Raw genomic sequence first — 18,982 nt, forward strand, 5'->3', positions numbered from 1 at the left:
ACAGTGATGGAGTGAATGATGGTGAAAGTTTTTCTTTTTCGGGCCACCCTGCCTTGGTGGGAATCGGCCAGTGCAATAATAAAAAATAATAATAAGTCTGTTGAGTATACCTGGTAAAGTGTATGGTAGAGTTATTATTGAAAGAATTAAAAGTAAGACGGAGAATAGGATAGCAGATGAACAAGGAGGCTTTAGGAAAGGTAGGGGGTGTGTGGGCCAGGTGTATACAGTGAAACATACAGTGGACCCCCGCATAGCGATACTAATCCGTGCAAGAGAGCTCATTGTTATGCGAAATTATCGTTATGCGAATGAATTTTTCCCATAAGAAATAATGGAAATCAAATTAATCCGTGCAAGACACCCCAAAGTATGAAAAAAAAAACATTTTACCACATGAAATATTAATTTTAATACACACAAACTGAAAAAGGCATGCACAATTACATGACACTTACTTTTATTGAAGATCTGGTGATGATTGATGGGATGGGAGGAGAGAGTGTTAGTGTTTAGAAGGGGAATCCCCTTCCATTAAGACTTGAGGTGTCAAGTCCTTTTCTGGGGTTACTTCCCTTCTTTTAATGCCACTAGGACCAGCTTCAGAGTCACTGGAGTTCTGTCGCACAACATATCTGTCCATAGTGGCCTGTACCTCTCGTTCCTTTATGACTTCCCTAAAGTGTTTCACAACATTGTCAGTGTAATAGTCACCAGCACAGCTTGCAATAGCTGTGTGAGGGTGATTTTCATCCATGAAGGTTTGCACTTCAAGCCACTTTGCACAGATTTCCTTAATCTTTGTAGTAGGCAATTTCTTCAATTTCTCTCTCCCCTCCTTCGAACCAGTTTCCTCAGGTCTGGCCTCTTGCTGTTGAAGTTGATCTATCAGCTCATCAGTGGTTAGTTCTTCATTGTCCTCCTCCACCAACTCTTCCACATCATCCCCACTAACCTCCAACCCCAAGGATTTTCCCAATGCCATAATGGATTCCTCAACTGGCATAGGATTCTCAGGGTTAGCCTGAAACCCTTCAAAATCCCTTTGGTCTACACATTCTGGCCACAGTTTCTTCCAAACAGAGTTCAAGGTCCTCTTAGTCACTCCCTCCCAAGCCTTACCTATAAGGTTTACACAATTGAGGATATTAAAGTGATCTCTCCAAAAGTCTCTTAGAGTCAGTTGAGTTTCTGAGGTCACTACAAAGCACCTTTCAAACAGAGCTTTTGTGTACAGTTTTTTGAAGTTTGCAATAACCTACTGATCCATGGGCTGCAGGAGAGGAGTGGTATTAGGAGGCAAAAACTTCACCTTAATGAATTTCATGTCCCCATAAAGTCGCTCTGCCACGTCTGTAGGATGACCAGGGGCATTGTCTAACACCAGGAGGCACTTAATTTCTAATTTCTTTTCAGTTAGGTAATCTTTCACATTGGGGGCAAATGCATGGTGTAACCAGTCATAGAAAAAGTCCCTAGTGACCCATGCCTTACTGTTTGCCCTCCACAGCACACACAAATTTTCCTTGAGGACATTCTTTTGCCTGAATGGTCTGGGAGTTTCAGAGTGATACACTAATAAAGGCTTCACTTTGCAATCACCAGTAGCATTGGAACACATCAACAGAGTAAGCCTGTCTTTCATAGGCTTATGTCCTGGGAGTGCCTTTTCCTCCTGAGTAATGTAGGTCCTGCTTGGCATTTTCTTCCAAAACAGGCCTGTTTCATCACAATTAAACACTTGTTCAGGTTTCAGTCCTTCAGTTTCTATGTACTCCTTGAATTCCTGCACATATTTTTCAGCTGCTTTGTGGTCCGAACTGGCAGCCTCACCATGCCTTATCACACTATGTATGCCACTACGCCTCTTAAATCTCTCAAACCAACCTTTGCTGGCCTTAAATTCACTCACATCATCCCTAGTTGCAGGCATTTTTTTAATTAAATCCTCATGCAACTTCCTAGCCTTTTCACTTATGATCACTTGAGAGATGCTATCTCCTGCTATCTGTTTCTCATTTATCCACACCAATAACAGTCTCTCAACATCTTCCATCACTTGCGATCTCTGTTTCGAAAACACAGTTAAACCTTCGGCAAGAACAGCTTCCTTGATTGCCTTTTTGTTGCCCACAATAGTAGCGATGGTTGATTGGGGTTTACTATACAACCTGGCCAGCTCGGAGACAAGCACTCCACTTTCATACTTATCAATGATCTCTTTCTTCATCTCTATAGTAATTCTCACCCTTATTCCTGAAGGGTTGGCACTAGAAGCTTTCTTGGGGCCCATGGTCACTTATTTTGCAGATAAAATCACCAGAAACACTGTAATAATACGAAATGTTCCGATTGTATGCTTGGATGTTACCGTGGAGGCTGGCTGGTAAACAATGCCACCGGCGGAACATGTGAGGCTGGCTAAGGGCGCACATTAGACGCGTCTCGGACGAACAGCGTTGAGCGAGTTTTTTAGCGGTATGCGAGGCAAAATCTTGGTGATAAAATGTAGCGGTATGCGGATTTAACGTTATGTAAGGCCAACGGTATGCGGGGGTCCACTGTATAAGTGAACAGTATTTAGATAAGGCTAAAGAGGTCTTTGTGGCATTTATGGATTTGGAAAAGGCGTATGACAAGGTGGATAGGGGGGCAATGTGGCAGATGCTACAGGTGTATGGTGTAGGAGGTAGGTTACTGAAAGTAGTGAAGAGTTTTTACGAGGATAGTGAGGCTCAAGTTAGAGTATGTAGGAAAGAGGGAAATTATTTCCCAGTAAAAGTAGGCCTTAGACAAGGATGTGTGATGTCACCGTGGTTGTTTAATATATTTATAGATGGGGTTGTAAGAGAAGTAAATGCGAGGGTCTTGGCAAGAGGCATGGAGTTAAAAGATAAAGAATCACACAAAGTGGGAGTTGTCACAGTTGCTCTTTGCTGATGACACTGTGCTCTTGGGAGATTCTGAAGAGAAGTTGCAGAGATTGGTGGATGAATTTGGTACGGTGTGCAAAAGAAGAAAATTAAAAGTGAATACAGGAAAGAGTAAGGTTATGAGGATAACAAAAAGATTAGGTGATGAAAGATTGGATATCAGATTGGAGGGAGAGAGTATGGACAAGGTGAATGTATTCAGATATTTGGGAGTGGACGTGTCAGCGGATGGGTCTATGAAAGATGAGGTGAATCATAGAATTGATGAGGGGAAAAGGGTGAGTGGTGCACTTAGGAGTCTGTAGAGACAAAGAACTTTGTCCTTGGAGGCAAAGAGGGGAATGTATGAGAGTATAGTTTTACCAACGCTCTTATACGGGTGTGAAGCATGGGTGATGAATGTTGCAGCGAGGAGAAGGCTGGAGGCAGTGGAGATGTCATGTCTGAGGGCAATGTGTGGTGTGAATATAATGCAGAGAATTCGTAGTTTGGAAGTTAGGAGGAGGTGCGGGATTACCAAAACTGTTGTCCAGAGGGCTGAGGAAGGGTTGTTGAGGTGGTTCGGACATGTAGAGAGAATGGAGCGAAACAGAGTGACTTCAAGAGTGTATCAGTCTGTAGTGGAAGGAAGGCGGGGTAGGGGTCGGCCTAGGAAAGGTTGGAGGGAGGGGGTCAAGGAGGTTTTGTGTGCTAGGGGCTTTGACTTCCAGCAAGCATGCATGGGCGTGTTTGATAGGAATGAATGGAGACAAATGGTTTTTAATATTTGACGTGCTGTTGGAGTGTGAGCAAAGTAACATTTATGAAGGGGTTCAGGGAAACCGGCAGGCCGGACTTGAGTCTTGGAGATGGGAAGTACAGTGCCTGCACTCTGAAGGAGGGGTGTTAATGTTGCAGTTTAAAAACTGTAGTGTAAAGCACCCTTCTGGCAAGACAGTGATGGAGTGAATGATGGTGAAAGTTTTTCTTTTTCGGGCCACCCTGCCTTGGTGGGAATTGGCCAGTGTGATAATAATAAAATGTTAGATAGCAGTAAATGGAGACGAATGGTTTTTGGGACTTGACGAGCTGTTGGAGTGTGAGCAGGGTAATATTTAGTGAAGGGATTCAGGGAAACCGGTTATTATAGAGTTAGCTTGACTTGAGTCCTGGAAATGGAAAATACAATGCCTGCACTTTAAAGAAGGGGTCTAGGATATTGACAGTTTGGAGGGACTTCTAAACTATCATATCTGAGCACCTCTGCAAAGACAGTGATTATGTATGAGTGAGGTGAAAGTGTTGACTGATGATGAAAGTATTTTCTTTTTAGGGATTTTCTTTCTTTTTGGGTCACCCTGCCTCGGTGGGAGGCGGCCAACTTGTTGATGAAAAAAAAAAAAAACTTGAGTACAAAAAAGTACAGGTATTTGATAAAGCCCCACTGTGGGTTAAACACTGTATAATACAGACTTTCCATGTTAAGTGTCTTGGAAATTATTGCTTCTTACCTGACTCTGACCCCATCCTAAGGCCGACCCACACAGACTTGTAGAAGGTGTGGTCACTCATGCCAGGCAATCTGTCATCAGATATAGTGTTAAGTGATTCCTGAACACATTTTTGTTTTGTTGCATAGACTATTTTCATCCACCAATAGGGTGATTCAAAGAAAATGCATTTACTGTCACTCATTCAATAGCTATCTTCCCAGATAGTTTATAAAAACAATAAAATAGTTCACATATTATGTTAGGTTCGTACTGCATTTCAACATAAATATTCACTACTCTCAAAATCACACTTTCCTTACCTCCATCATTCAATGTTAATGGTTTTCATATGACCTGATGCTCCTTACAAATAATAAATTATATTGAGTTTGACTGGATGGAGAGTTTGATCTCTTCTTCTGTAGATTTGTTATTATGAGATGACTCTAGAGTGAGGATAGAGCACACATGCCTCACAACCACCTGCCTGTGAGTGCACTTGCACATCTTTCTCTAACTTTTGGTAGGATGCAGACTGTGCTACATTAAATTTTCATAAACTTCAACATTTCTATTTCAGTCTCATTTCTTTTACAATACAGACGTACCTATAACAATCTATCAGAAATTTGGAGGGATCCTTTTAATATAAACAAGTTGATATGATTTTTAACTGATGCAAGATATTTTAATCTAAGGTAAATGGTTTTTTATTTATGTTGTAGTACTTGTTTGTGTGCATGGATATTATTTTTTGGGTTACTTTTATCTTTTTAGGATAATTAAATAACCTGCTGACCATTACGCTTTCTCTAGATCTCTTATAAACATGCTATTCATTCGTTGCACACATCCAAAACTTTATAACAAACCATTTACATTATAAACCATCATATACAGGTGGGTCCCTGCTTTACATTGCATTTGCTAATGCAGCAGTTTTCAATTATACCCATTCTGCCTACAATAAATATATTCACCACTCACTATAAGCTAAGGACGAAAATATTTTAAGGTAAGTAATGTGTGTACTGTACATGCATATTTTAAGCCTAGCTCTATTGCTCACTTAATATATGATAGCGTAAGCAAGTTTATAGGTAGTAGGTTGGTAGACAGCAACCGCCCAGGGAGGTACTACCGTCCTGCCAAGTGAGTGTAAAACGAAAGCCTGTAATTGTTTTACATGATGGTAGGATTGCTGGTGTCCTTTTTTCTGTCTCATGAACATGCAAGATTTCAGGTACGTCTTGCTACTTCTACTTACACTTAGGTCACACTACACATACATGTACAAGCACATATATACACACCCCTCTGGGTTTTCTTCTATTTTCTTTCTAGTTCTTATTCTTGTTTATTTCCTCTTATCTCCATGGGGAAGTGGAACAGAATTCTTCCTCCGTAAGCCATGCGTGTTGTAAGAGGCAACTAAAATGCCGGGAGCAAGGGGCTAGTAACCTCTTCTCCTGTATATATTACTAAATGTAAAAGGAGAAACTTTCGTTTTTCCTTTTGGGCCACCCCGCCTCGGTGGGATACGGCCGGTGTGTTGAAAGAAAGAAGAAGTAAGCAAGTTATCAGGTTTTTATGTGCATTTGAAAATGAACAATAACAACAACAACAAAAAAGGCTATTAGGTAAGACACATATGCAACAGTTAGGTATCTTTATTATGAAACGTTTCGCCTACACAGTAGGCTTCTTCAGTCAAGTACAGAAAAGTTGATAGAAGCAGAAGATACTTGAAGACGATGTAATCAGTCCATCACCCTTAAAGTTATGAGGTGGTCAGTCCCTCAGTCTGGAGAAGAGCATTGTCCCATAGTATGAAACAATATTGTTTCATACTATGGGACAATGCTCTTCTCCAGACTGAGGGACTGACCACCTCAAAACTTTAAGGGTGATGGACTGATTACATCGTCTTCAAGTATCTTCTGCTTCTATCAACTTTTCTGTACTTGACTGAAGAAGCCTACTGTGTAGGCGAAACGTTTCATAATAAAGATACCTAACTGTTGCATATGTGTCTTACCTAACAACCTGTCGGTATTTTATACCATTTTAATGTTCAAAAAAGGCTATGTTTAACTTGACAGTGATTTTCACTTTACAACAGTAGCCTAGAACCTAACTTGCTGTATAAGTGGGGCACTCCTGTACAAACATTCCTCTCTTCAACATAACAAAATTTGTATTTTATTTATCCTCATCCACCTTACCCAAATATCATCTGACATTTTTAACGTGATTTAAAATTTACCATCATGATGTTCTCTTATTAACCTTGAAATTCCATAAATTATTATATTTTTTGAAGTATTTAAACCAGTTTATTCTACAACAATTCATCCTATGAGAGTGAAAAGACAGTGTTACACATAAATACAAAATTGGCAATACCAGTTCAGTAGAAGGATTGTCTCACTAACAGTAGCAGATCAAAGAAAAGATTTACACAAGGAGATATTAATGGCTACAACCACCAGCAGCTATAAAAACTTCATAAGACTTAATACAGTAGATGGGACATCACAAGTTAATTTCAGCTCCTGTAGCTACAAATAAGTAATCAATATGCGGTTAATGGCGTTTTACTAAGTTTTGTCCGCAACAGATTTTGTCAATTCTCACTTGAAAGAAGATCCTAAGTACGGTTTAAGTTCCTGGTGGATGAAACGTTTTCTCAATAAAATGCCATAAATCACATATTTTGTCTTATTAACATACTTGCTGGTATATTAACCCTTAAACTGTCCAAGCAGATCTACGTTCATATGTGTAATGCTCCAAAAGTAGATCTACCTTTTTTTACATATTTTCAAATACAGTGGACCCCCGCATAACGATATTAATCCGTTCATGAGAGCTCATTGTTATGCGAAATTATCGTTATGCGAATGAATTTTCCCCATAAGAAATAATGTAAATCAAATTAATCCGTGCAAGACACCCAAAAGTATGAAAAAAAATTTTACCACATGAAATATACATTTTCCTACACACAAAGAGAAGGATACATGCACAATAGTAGAGTAGTACATGCACAGTATATATTGTGCATGTACTACTCTACTAAATGAAGAATAAATGACACTTACCTTTATTGAAGATGCAGCAATGACTGACGAGACACTGTGTCCTGGGAGTGCCTTTTCCTCCTGAGTACTGTAGGTCCTGTTTGGCATTTTCTTCCAGAACAGGCCTTATCACACTGTATGTCACTACGATTCTTAAATCTCTCAAACCAACCTTTGCTGGCTTTAAATTCACCAACATGAGCACTAGTTCCAGGCATTTTTCCCTGTTCATCTGGGTGTTAGTTGACTGGTGTGGGTTGCATCCTGGGAGACAAGATTAAGGACCCCAATGGAAATAAGTTAGAGTCCTCGATGATGCACTGACTTTCTTGGGTTATCCTGGGTGGCTAACCCTCCGGGGTTAATTGTTTCTCGGTAATTGTTTCACGTTAAGCCACACCAACAACACTCTCTCCACATCTTCGAGTAATACAGCTGATGGTGGTGCAGCAACAACAGCTGTGGTGCAGCTGACCATGGTGCAGCAGCAACTGGCTGCAGCAACAGCTGACCATGGTGCAGCTGCAGCTGTGGTGCAGCAGCAGCTGTGGTGCAGCAGCAGCTGACTGTGGTACGATAGTATTTATCACCCTTTTTACCACAGGGTTGGCACTAGAAGCTTTCTTTGGGCCCATGGTGGCTTATTTAGCAGTTACAAGCACTATAAATAATGGAATAATACAAAATGTATCGAATGTATGCATGCAACCGGCCACCCTGGCTTGTAAACAATGACGGCAAGGCAGGCGCTCAGGCTGGATGGACAGGTTCGGGATGAGTCATGTTCAGAGACAGCTGATGGTGCAACAGCAGCTAATCGTGGTGCAGCAGCAGCTGACTGGTCCAGCAACAGCTGACTGGTCCAGCAACAGCTGACTGGTCCAGCAACAGCTGACTGGTCCAGCAACAGCTGACTGGTCCAGCAACAGCTGACTGATCCAGCAACAGCTGACTGATCCAGCAACAGCTGACTGGTCCAGCAACAGCTGACTGGTCCAGCAACAGCTGACTGGTCCAGCAACAGCTGACTGGTCCAGCAACAGCTGACTGGTCCAGCAACAGCTGACTGATCTAGCAACAGCTGACTGATCCAGCAACAGCGATTCTTAAATCTCTCAAACCAACCTTTGCTGGCTTTAAATTCACCAATATGAGCACTAGTTCCAGGCGTTTTTCCCTGTTCACCTGGGTGTTAGTCGACTGGTGTGGGTTGCATCCTGGGAGACAAGATTAAGGACCCCAATGGAAATAAGTTAGACAGTCTTCGATGACACACTTTTTTGGGTTATCCTGGGTGGCTAACCCTCTGGGGTTAATTGTTTCTTGGTATTCTCAATAAGCCACACCAACAACGGTGCTACAGCAGCAGCAGCAGCAGCAGCAGCTGACAGTGCTACAGCAGCAGCAGCTGACAGTGCTACAGCAGCAGCAGCTGACAGTGCTACAGCAGCAGCAGCAGCAGCTGACAGTGCTACAACAGCAGCAGCAGCAGCTGACAGTGCTGCAGCAGCTGACAGTGCTACAGCAGCAGGAGACGATGCTACAGCAGCAGCAGACGGTACTACAGCAGCAGCAGCAGCAGACGGTACTACAGCAGCAGCAGCAGCAGCTGATGGTGGTACAGCAGCAGCAGCAGCTGACAGTGCTACAGCAGCACCAGCAGCTGACAGTGCTACAGCAGCAGCAGCAGCTGACAGTGCTACAGCAGCAGCAGACAATGCTACAGCAGCAGCAGACGGTACTACAACAGCAGCAGCAGCAGCTGACGGTGGTACAGCAGCAGCAGCAGCTGATGGTGCTACAGCAGCAGCAGCAGCTGACAGTGCTACAGCAGCAGCAGCAGCAGCATCAGCAGTTGACCATGGTACCACAGTATTTCGATAATATTTCTCACCCTTTTTACCACAGGGTTGGCACTAGAAGCTTTCTTGGGGCCCATGGTCACTTATTTTGCAGATAAAATCACCAAAAACACTGTAATAATACGAAATGTTACGATTGTATGCTTGGATGTTACCGCGGAGGCTGGCTTGTAAACAATGCCACCGGCGGAACATGTGAGGCTGCTCAGGCCTCACATAGACGTGTCTCGGACGAACAGCGTTGAGCGGATTTTTAGCGGTATACGAGGCAAAATCTTAGCGATAAAATGTATCGGTATGCGGATTTAACGTTATGTAAGGCCAACGGTATGCGGGGGTCCACTGTATAACAAAAAAAAAAAAATGTAGATCAAAGTTTTTTTACATGTTTTCAAATGTAAAAAAAAAAAAAAAAACCTACTTTTTTTACATACTTTCAAATGTTGAAAAAATGTAGATCTATGTTTGGACAGTTTAAGGGTTAAGCACTGATTTTCAATAAGGAAATACAGTGGACCCCCGGTTAACGATATTTTTTCATTCCAGAAGTATGTTCAGGTGCCAATACTGACCGAATTTGTTCCCATAAGGAATATTGTGAAGTAGATTAGTCCATTTCTGACCCCCAAACATACACGTACAAATGCACTTACATAAATACACTTACATAATTGGTCACATTTGGAGGTGATCGTTAAGCGGGGGTCCACTGTAATTCAGGAACAATAAATAAGTGAAGTTAAAGATGGCTTACTGTTGAATGATTGTTTCCTCCTCGGCACTTCCCACGCTAGCAAGATGGCCACCCATAGACATACAGAACTCCTCTCCCTGGCCCCATGACATCGCATCAGACACCACCTGGCATGCAATTCAAACTGTTAATACCATCACTCATCAGCCAAGAAATTAATAGCTTTTATATTTAAAAACAGTCACATAACTTTGACTGGAGCAATCATGCCTTCACAAGCTTAAAATATCAACTAGAAACACAAGCTTTACCTATGTAGACGAAGTTCCTGGAATACACTATATAGCAAATGTTGATAAACAGTAATAAAATTGTTCATTCACATTGTGTGAGTACAGTTAGGTAGTGTATTTGAATCTCAGTTCGTGAGCAGAAGACTGAGTCTCCAGGGCACCTTCAGCTGAATTCCCCAAACAGGCTTAGCATTCCATGTGGAAAAAGATACTTATGTACAGTCCCGAACATTTATTATAGCCACAAGTATTAGGACTAAAGAAGGCACGAGTGGCTTCTTTAGCCCTAATACAGAGATAACTTAGAAACAAGCATATATAGCGGCAGGAGTCAGCTGGAAAACTGCGAGGTTAGTATAGTACAATTGTTGTGAGATGGGTTGGGTTTGAGAAGGGCCTGTCAACATCAAACAAAACAAACATTTTATTTCCTTGTGCAGTATAAAAAATGTAGTTTACATGTAATAAAATCCTAGGTAGTAGGCTGGTAGACAGCAACTGCCCAGGGAGTTACTACTGTGTTGCCAAGTGAGTGTGAAACAGAAGCCTGTCATTGTTTTACATGATGGTAGGATTGCTGGTGTCTTCTATCTGTCTCATAAACATGCAAGGTTTCAGGTATATTTTGTTACTTCTACTTATATTTAGGTTACACTACACATGCATGTACAAGCATATATATATATATATACACACTCGTCTGGGTTTTCCTCTATTTTCTTACTAGTTCTTGTGGGGAAGTGGTACAGAATTCTTCCTCTGTAAGCCATGTGTGTTGTAAGAGGCTACTAAAATGCTGGGAGCAAGGGGCTAGTAACCCCCTTCACCTGTATATATTATAAAATTTAAAAGGAAAAACTTTTGCTTTTCCTTTTGGGCCACCTTGCTTTGGTGGGATATGGCCAGTTTGTTGAAAGAAGAAAATATGTAATAAAATATTAAGCACAAAAGAAAGCCACTAGCATGCATGTGCATTTCAGGCAAACTAATCCTAATACTTACAGACTACTTAAGACTAGACATAGTTATTGAGTAGTATAATTATAAATCTTTCTTTCAACAAACCGGTCGTATCCCACCAAGGCAGGGTGGCCCAAAAAAGAAAAATGAAAGTTTCTCTTTTTAAATTTAGTAATTTATACAGAAGAAGGGGGTTACTAGCCCCTTGCTCCCGGCATTTTAGTTGCCTTTTACAACACGCATGGCTTACGGAGGAAGAATTCTGCTCCACTTCCCCATGGAGATAAGAGGAAATAAACAAGAACTAGAAAGAAAATAGAAGAAAACCTAGAGGGGTGTGTATATATATGCTTGTACATGTATGTGTAGTATGACCTAAGTGTAAGTAGAAGTAGCAAGATGTACTTGAAATCTTGCATGTGTATGAGACAAAAAAAAAGACACCAGCAATCCTTCCATCATGTAAAATAATTACAGGCTTCCGTTTTACACTCGCTTGGCAGGACAGTAGTACCTCCCTGGGCGGTTGCTGTCTACCAACCTACTACCTAGGATAATTAAATATTTTTTTTTTTTTTAACAAGTTGGCCATCTCCCACCGAGGCAGAGTGACCAAAAAAAGAAAGAAAATCCCCAAAAAGAAAATACTTTCATCATTCAACACTTTCACCTCACCCACACATAATCACTGTTTTTGCAGAGGTGCTCAGAACACAACAGTTTGGAAGCATATATGTATAAAGATACACAACATATCCCTCCAAACTGCTAATATCCCAAAACCCCTCCTTTAGAGTGCAGGCATTGTACTTCCCAATTTCAGGACTTAAGTCCAGCTATATAAAAATAACTGGTTTCCCTGAATCCCTTCACTAAATATTACCCTGCTCACACTCCAACAGATCGTCAGGTCCCAAATACCATTCGTCTCCATTCACTCCTATCAAACACGCTCATACATGCCTGCTGGAAGTCCAAGCCCCTCGCCCACAAAACCTCCCTTACCCCTTCCTTCCAACCTTTTTGAGGATGATCCCTACCCCACCTTCCTTCTCCTACAGATTTAAATGCTCTCCATGTCATTCTACTTTGATCCATTTTTTCTAAATGACCAAACCACCTCAACAACCCCTCTTCAGCCCTCTTGACTAATACTTTTATTAACTCCACACCTTCTCCTAATTTCCACACTCCGAATTTTCTGCATAATATATAATATATAATATATAAAGGGAAAGGGGACAAAAGAGATTGTAAAAATCATAGAGGAATAAGTTTACTGAGTATACCAGGAAAAGTATACGGTAGGGTTATAATTGAAAGAATTAGAGGTAAGACAGAATGTAGAATTGCGGACGAGCAAGGAGGCTTCAGAGTGGGTAGGGGATGTGTAGATCAAGTGTTTACATTGAAGCATATATGTGAACAGTATTTAGATAAAGGTAGGGAAGTTTTTATTGCATTTATGGATTTAGAAAAGGCATATGATAGAGTGGATAGAGGAGCAATGTGGCAGATGCTGCAAGTATATGGAATAGGTGGTAAGTTACTAAATGCTGTAAAGAGCTTTTATGAGGATAGTGAGGCTCAGGTTAGGGTGGGTAGAAGAGGGAGAATACTTCCCGGTAAAAGTAGGTCTTAGACAGGGATGTGTAATGTCACCATGGTTGTTTAATATATTTATAGATGGGGTTGTAAAAGAAGTAAATGCAAGGGTGTTCGGGAGAGGGGTGGGATTAAATTATGGGGAATCAAATTCAAAATGGGAATTGACACAGTTACTTTTTGCTGATGATACTGTGCTTATGGGAGATTCTAAAGAAAAATTGCAAAGGTTAGTGGATGAGTTTGAGAATGTGTGTAAAGGTAGAAAGTTGAAAGTGAACATAGAAAAGAGTAAGGTGATGAGGGTATCAAATGATTTAGATAAAGAAAAATTGGATATCAAATTGGGGAGGAGGAGTATGGAAGAAGTGAATGTTTTCAGATACTTGGGAGTTGACGTGTCGGCGGATGGATTTATGAAGGATGAGGTTAATCATAGAATTGATGAGGGAAAAAAGGTGAGTGGTGCGTTGAGGTATATGTGGAGTCAAAAAACGTTATCTATGGAGGCAAAGAAGGGAATGTATGAAAGTATAGTAGTACCAACACTCTTATATGGATGTGAAGCTTGGGTGGTAAATGCAGCAGCGAGGAGACGGTTGGAGGCAGTGGAGATGTCCTGTCTAAGGGCAATGTGTGGTGCAAATATTATGCAGAAAATTCGGAGTGTGGAAATTAGGAGAAGGTGTGGAGTTAATAAAATCATTAGTCAGAGGGCAGAAGAGGGGTTGTTGAGGTGGTTTGGTCATTTAGAGAGAATGGATCAAAGTAGAATGACATGGAAAGCATATAAATCTATAGGGGAAGGAAAGAGGGGTAGGGGTCGTCCTCGAAAGGGTTGGAAAGAGGGGGTAAAGGAGGTTTTGTGGGCGAGGGGCTTGGACTTCCAGCAAGCGTGCATGAGCGTGTTAGATAGGAGTGAATGGAGACGAATGATACTTGGGACCTGACGATCTGTTGGAGTGTGAGCAGGGAAATATTTAGTGAAGGGATTCAGGGAAACCGGTTATTTTCATATAGTCGGACTTGAGTCCTGGAAATGGGAAGTACAATGCCTGCACTTTAAAGGAGGGGTTTGGGATATTGGCAGTTTGGAGGGATATGTTGTGTATCTTTATACGTATATGCTTCTAAACTGTTGTATTCTGAGCACCTCTGCAAAAGCAGTGATAATGTATGAGTGTGGTGAAAGTGTTGAATGATGATGAAAGTATTTTCTTTTTGGGGATTTTCTTTCTTTTTTGGGTCACCCTGCCTCGGTGGGAGACGGCCGAAGTGTTGAAAAAAATAAAAATATATATATATATATATATACATGGGTGTGCAAAAAAAGAAAATTAAAGGTGAATACAGGAAAGAGTAAGGTTATGAGGATAACAAAAAGATTAGGTGATGAAAGATTGAATATCAGATTGGAGGGAGAGAGTATGGAGGAGGTGAACGTATTCAGATATTTGGGAGTGGACGTGTCAGCGGATGGGTCTATGAAAGATGAGGTGAATCATAGAATTGATGAGGGAAAAAGAGTGAGTGGTGCACTTAGGAGTCTGTGGAGACAAAGAACTTTGTCCTTGGAGGCAAAGAGGGGAATGTATGAGAGTATAGTTTTACCAACGCTCTTATATGGGTGTGAAGCGTGGGTGATGAATGTTGCAGCGAGGAGAAGGCTGGAGGCAGTGGAGATGTCATGTCTGAGGGCAATGTGTGGTGTGAATATAATGCAGAGAATTCGTAGTTTGGAAGTTAGGAGGAGGTGCGGGATTACCAAAACTGTTGTCCAGAGGGCTGAGGAAGGGTTGTTGAGGTGGTTCGGACATGTAGAGAGAATGGAGCGAAACAGAATGACTTCAAGAGTGTATCAGTCTGTAGTGGAAGGAAGGCGGGGTAGGGGTCGGCCTAGGAAGGGTTGGAGGGAGGGGGTAAAGGAGGTTTTGTGTGCGAGGGGCTTGGACTTCCAGCAGGCATGCGTGAGCGTGTTTGATAGGAGTGAATGGAGACAAATGGTTTTTAATACTTGACGTGCTGTTGGAGTGTGAGCAAAGTAACATTTATGAAGGGATTCAGGGAAACCGGCAGGCCGGACTTGAGTCCTGGAGATGGGAAGTACAGTGCCTGCACTCTGAAGGAGGGGTGTTAATGTTGCAGTTTAAAAACTGTAGTGTAAAGCACCCTTCTGGCAAGACAGTGATGGAGTGAATGATGGTGAAAGTTTTTCTTTTTCGGGCCACCCTGCCTTGGTGGGAATCGGCCAGTGTGATAATAAAATAAAATAATATACATGTATGCAATAAGATCTGGAATGAAAAAAATATTGTTAACCAGGGGTCCACTTTATTTTGAATTTTTATTCAAACAAAAAATAGAAGATTTACTGTTATGCAGACTACTGCAATATTGTAATAATTGTATAAATACTGTCAACCCATTCATGACTGCATATTAGAATGGCTAGTTGGACATTTATTGGACAATGACATCATTTGTTTACTTTTGAAAATCGGCAAAAATCAAACATTTCCCCTACTTTGAGCTCCAAATCAAGGTTCTTTTCATAATAAAACCAATCAAAATCACCTCTATTTCTATATGTTCTCCATTCTATCAAGTGAGACCAAGAAAATGAGAATACAACCATAAATACTATACGAAAATACACCACAAAGTCGGCTTTTTAATAAAAAAAAAAAACGGTTGGAGTTTTTTTTCTCATGCACTGCGTGCTGCAGGATATTTTTCATATGGTGCACACTGACCACACATACCCATTCTCTCACATGTGGGCCTACCAGCTTTCTCCTGCTTGATTTGAAGCCGCTATAATTTTTGAGTACAGTGGTCCCTCGTTTTTCATAATTAATCCGTTCCTGGAGGAGCTACTACAAACGAAATTTACGATTTGCGAATCAATTTTCCCCATAAGAAATAATGTAAATACAATTAATCCGTTCCTGACACCCAGAAGTATTAAAACAAAAAAAATTTTTACATGAAATATACATATAGTACATAAACAATACAATGGGAAATGATGAATGAAACATTAACAGTGTAACACTTACCTTTATTGGAGATTCTTCTTAGTGTATGGGAGACTGGAGGAGGAGAGAGATTGGATTGTTTACAGTTTGGAAGGGGAATCCCCTTCCAGCAACAGCTCAGGTACCATTTGCTTTTTTGGGGTTGCTTCTCTTCTCTGTTTCTTAATGCCACTAGGACCACCTTGAGAGTCACTCTAGTCCTGTCTCGCAAAGTAACTGTGGAGAGAGTTCTGTTTCTGGCGTCTCTTTAACACTTCCCTAAAATAGCCCAAGACTTTGTCACTGTACACGTTTCTCACCTTCTTTACCACAGGCTTGGCACTAGGAGCTTTCTTTGGAGCCATGGTAGCTTATTTAGTAATTGCAAGCACTAAAATGAGTGGAATATTATGAAATATTTCGTAGGAGCACTTGAGGGGACCACTCACTGGTAAACAATGCCAGACTGGCTGGGTAGGGAGGCCGCCCGGGCTCACACCGTGCGTATGCGTCCTGGACGAACTACTATTCGCGAGTCAACCTATGAAAAGCAAGTCCATGTTTATACGAAAATACCCCTATGATTGGCGAAATTTACGATTGCCGAGAACTACGAAAAGCGAGGGACCACTGTATATATATGTCAAACACGGTGGCTCGTAAGACGTTTATATACAACCGAAACAGGGGTTTTGACAGTCAAGGGTTAACCCCTTGACTGTCAAAACCCCAAATCCTGAGGTGTCTTCTGGTGTCGAAAAATTAAAAAAAAAAAAAAATAATAATAATTTTTTCTTACGAAATGATAAGAGAATCTTTTCCAGATGGTAATGACACCAAAAGAACGAAATTTGATGGAAAACTTATAGAATTACGCTCTTGTGAAGTTAGCGACCTCAGCAATATTTACGAATTGGCGATTTCACCCACTTTGAGCCCTAGTTTTGGCTAATTCCATTGTTTCAGTCGACCAAACTCATAGCTATTTCTTTAGAACTCCATTTGTTCTATCAATTGAGTACAAGAAACTGCCCATTTACCAATTTCAACTACCCAATAACATGGTCAGAAATTTGCAATTTGGCCAATTTCATCCAAATTAAAAAATATGACAATTTCAAAATAGGGTCCAGAATGAACAATACAGACATTTCTGGCTCTAAAATAACATTTTCTTTGTTCATCAGTCACGTCTCCAGGCCCCTCTGATATTACTTTTGCTTTCTATTTTGAATTTTTTTTCAAACAAAAAATAGAAGATATACTGTTATGCAGACTACTGCAATATTGTAATAATTGTATAAATAATGTCAACTCATTCATGACTGCATATTAGAATGGCTAGTTGGACATTTGTTGGACAATGACGTCATTTGTTTACTCTTGAACATCGGCAAAAATCAAACATTTCCCCTACTTTGAGCTCTATTTCTATAATATGTTTTCCATTTTATCAAATGAGACCAAGAAAACGAGAATACAGACATAAATACTATATGAAAATACACCACAAAGTCGGCGTTTTAATCCAAAAAACGGTCAGAGGTTTTTTTTTCTCATTATGTACTGCGTGCTGCAGGATTTTTTTTATATGGTGCACACTGATCACACAGATCCATTCTCTCACATGTGGGCCTACCAGCTTTCTCCTGCTTGATTTGAGGCCGCTAGAATTTTTGAGTATATATACATCAAACACTGTAGCTCGTAAGACGTGTATGTATGACCAAAACAGTCAAAGATTTAATAATGATAATAATATTAACACACAATAATAATCACTCTGAGGAGCATTAAATATTGTATAAAACGTTAATATAGACAAAAATTTTGCTTAATCCATCTAAATACACCCCACAGTAGAATAAATTAGCATAAATATGAGATGTGGTTAAAGGTAGTAGGTTGGTAGACAGCAACCACCCAGGGAGGTACTACCGTCCTGCAAAGTGAGTGTAAAACGAAAGCCTGTAATTGTTTTACATGATGGTAGGATTGCTGGTGTCTTTTGTCTGTCTCATAAATATGCAAGATTACAGGTATGTCTTACTACTTCTACTTACACGTAGGTCACACTACACATACGTGTACAAGCATATACACACACCCCTCTGGGTTTTCTGCTATTTTCTTTCTAGTTCTTGTTCTTGTTTATTTCCTCTTATCTCCATGGGGAAGTGAAACATAATTCTTCCTCCGTAAGCCATGCGTGTTGTAAGAGGCGACTAAAATGCTGGGAGCAAGGGGCTAGTAACCCCTTCCCTTGTAAATATTACTAAATGTAAAAGGAGAAACTTTCGTTTCTCCTTTTGGGCCACCCCGCCTCGGTGGGATACGGCTGGTGTGTTGAAAGAAAGAAAGATGAGATGTGGTAGCCATGTGACTTGTAGGACTTGTGGTAGCCAGGCAACTTGTAGGACTTGTGGTAGCCAGGCAACTTGTAGGACTTGTGGTAGCCAGGCAACTTAGTAGGACTTGTGGTAGCCAGGCAACTCGTAGGACTTGTGGTAGTCAGGCAACTCGTAGGACTTGTGGTAGTCAGGCAACTCGTAGGACTTGTGGTAGTCAGGCAACTCGTAGGACTTGTGGTAGCCAGGTGACTTGTAGTCCAACATCAGAGAAAATGTGTACAATATAATGTTACTGGGGGTAACTGGAAAATTATTCCTTTCGTATGCCTTCACTCAGGACGTCATTTCTTCTAAAAATGGTGTTACATGAGAAAGGGAGTGTTTCTCTTTATTTATTCTACTGTATCAACATGGAGACAACTTGTACACAATGGAAAGTGACGAAAACCAGACATGTTCACCTGGCTTGTTTACATTATGTGTGGGTGGAGTGAGGAGGGCTGTCCTGGCTGGCTACCTTACCTCCAAAACCTGACTTCCTACAAATTAAACTTACCTCTCACCCTACATTAAGACCACAAATATTTTAAGGTAAGTAATGGGTGTAATGTTTGTGTATTTTACTCTTTTGTTTTTAATGCCTAGTTCTACTGCTAACATAATATATATTAGTGTAAACTTGTTATCTGGCATTTTTATGCATTTATAAGTG

The 18,982-nt window shown here is 40.8% G+C and overlaps 1 protein-coding gene across 2 annotated transcripts in view; it reads right to left on the reverse strand.

Moving 5' to 3' along the window:
• Positions 1 to 18,982, reverse strand: part of LOC128696998 (macrophage mannose receptor 1) — a 291,694-nt gene that overhangs the window by 91,429 nt on the left and 181,283 nt on the right. For both annotated transcript variants that reach the window (XM_070095183.1, XM_070095184.1), the window contains 2 exons: positions 10,105 to 10,211; positions 4,424 to 4,494 (listed from right to left, as the gene is read on the reverse strand). In XM_070095183.1, coding sequence (XP_069951284.1) covers positions 4,424 to 4,494; positions 10,105 to 10,211 — 178 coding nt within the window. The remainder of the gene's footprint in view (positions 1 to 4,423; positions 4,495 to 10,104; positions 10,212 to 18,982) is intronic.

The sequence above is a fragment of the Cherax quadricarinatus genome, chromosome 49 (genome assembly GCF_038502225.1).
Source record: "Cherax quadricarinatus isolate ZL_2023a chromosome 49, ASM3850222v1, whole genome shotgun sequence".
NCBI classification, from domain to species: domain Eukaryota; kingdom Metazoa; phylum Arthropoda; class Malacostraca; order Decapoda; family Parastacidae; genus Cherax; species Cherax quadricarinatus.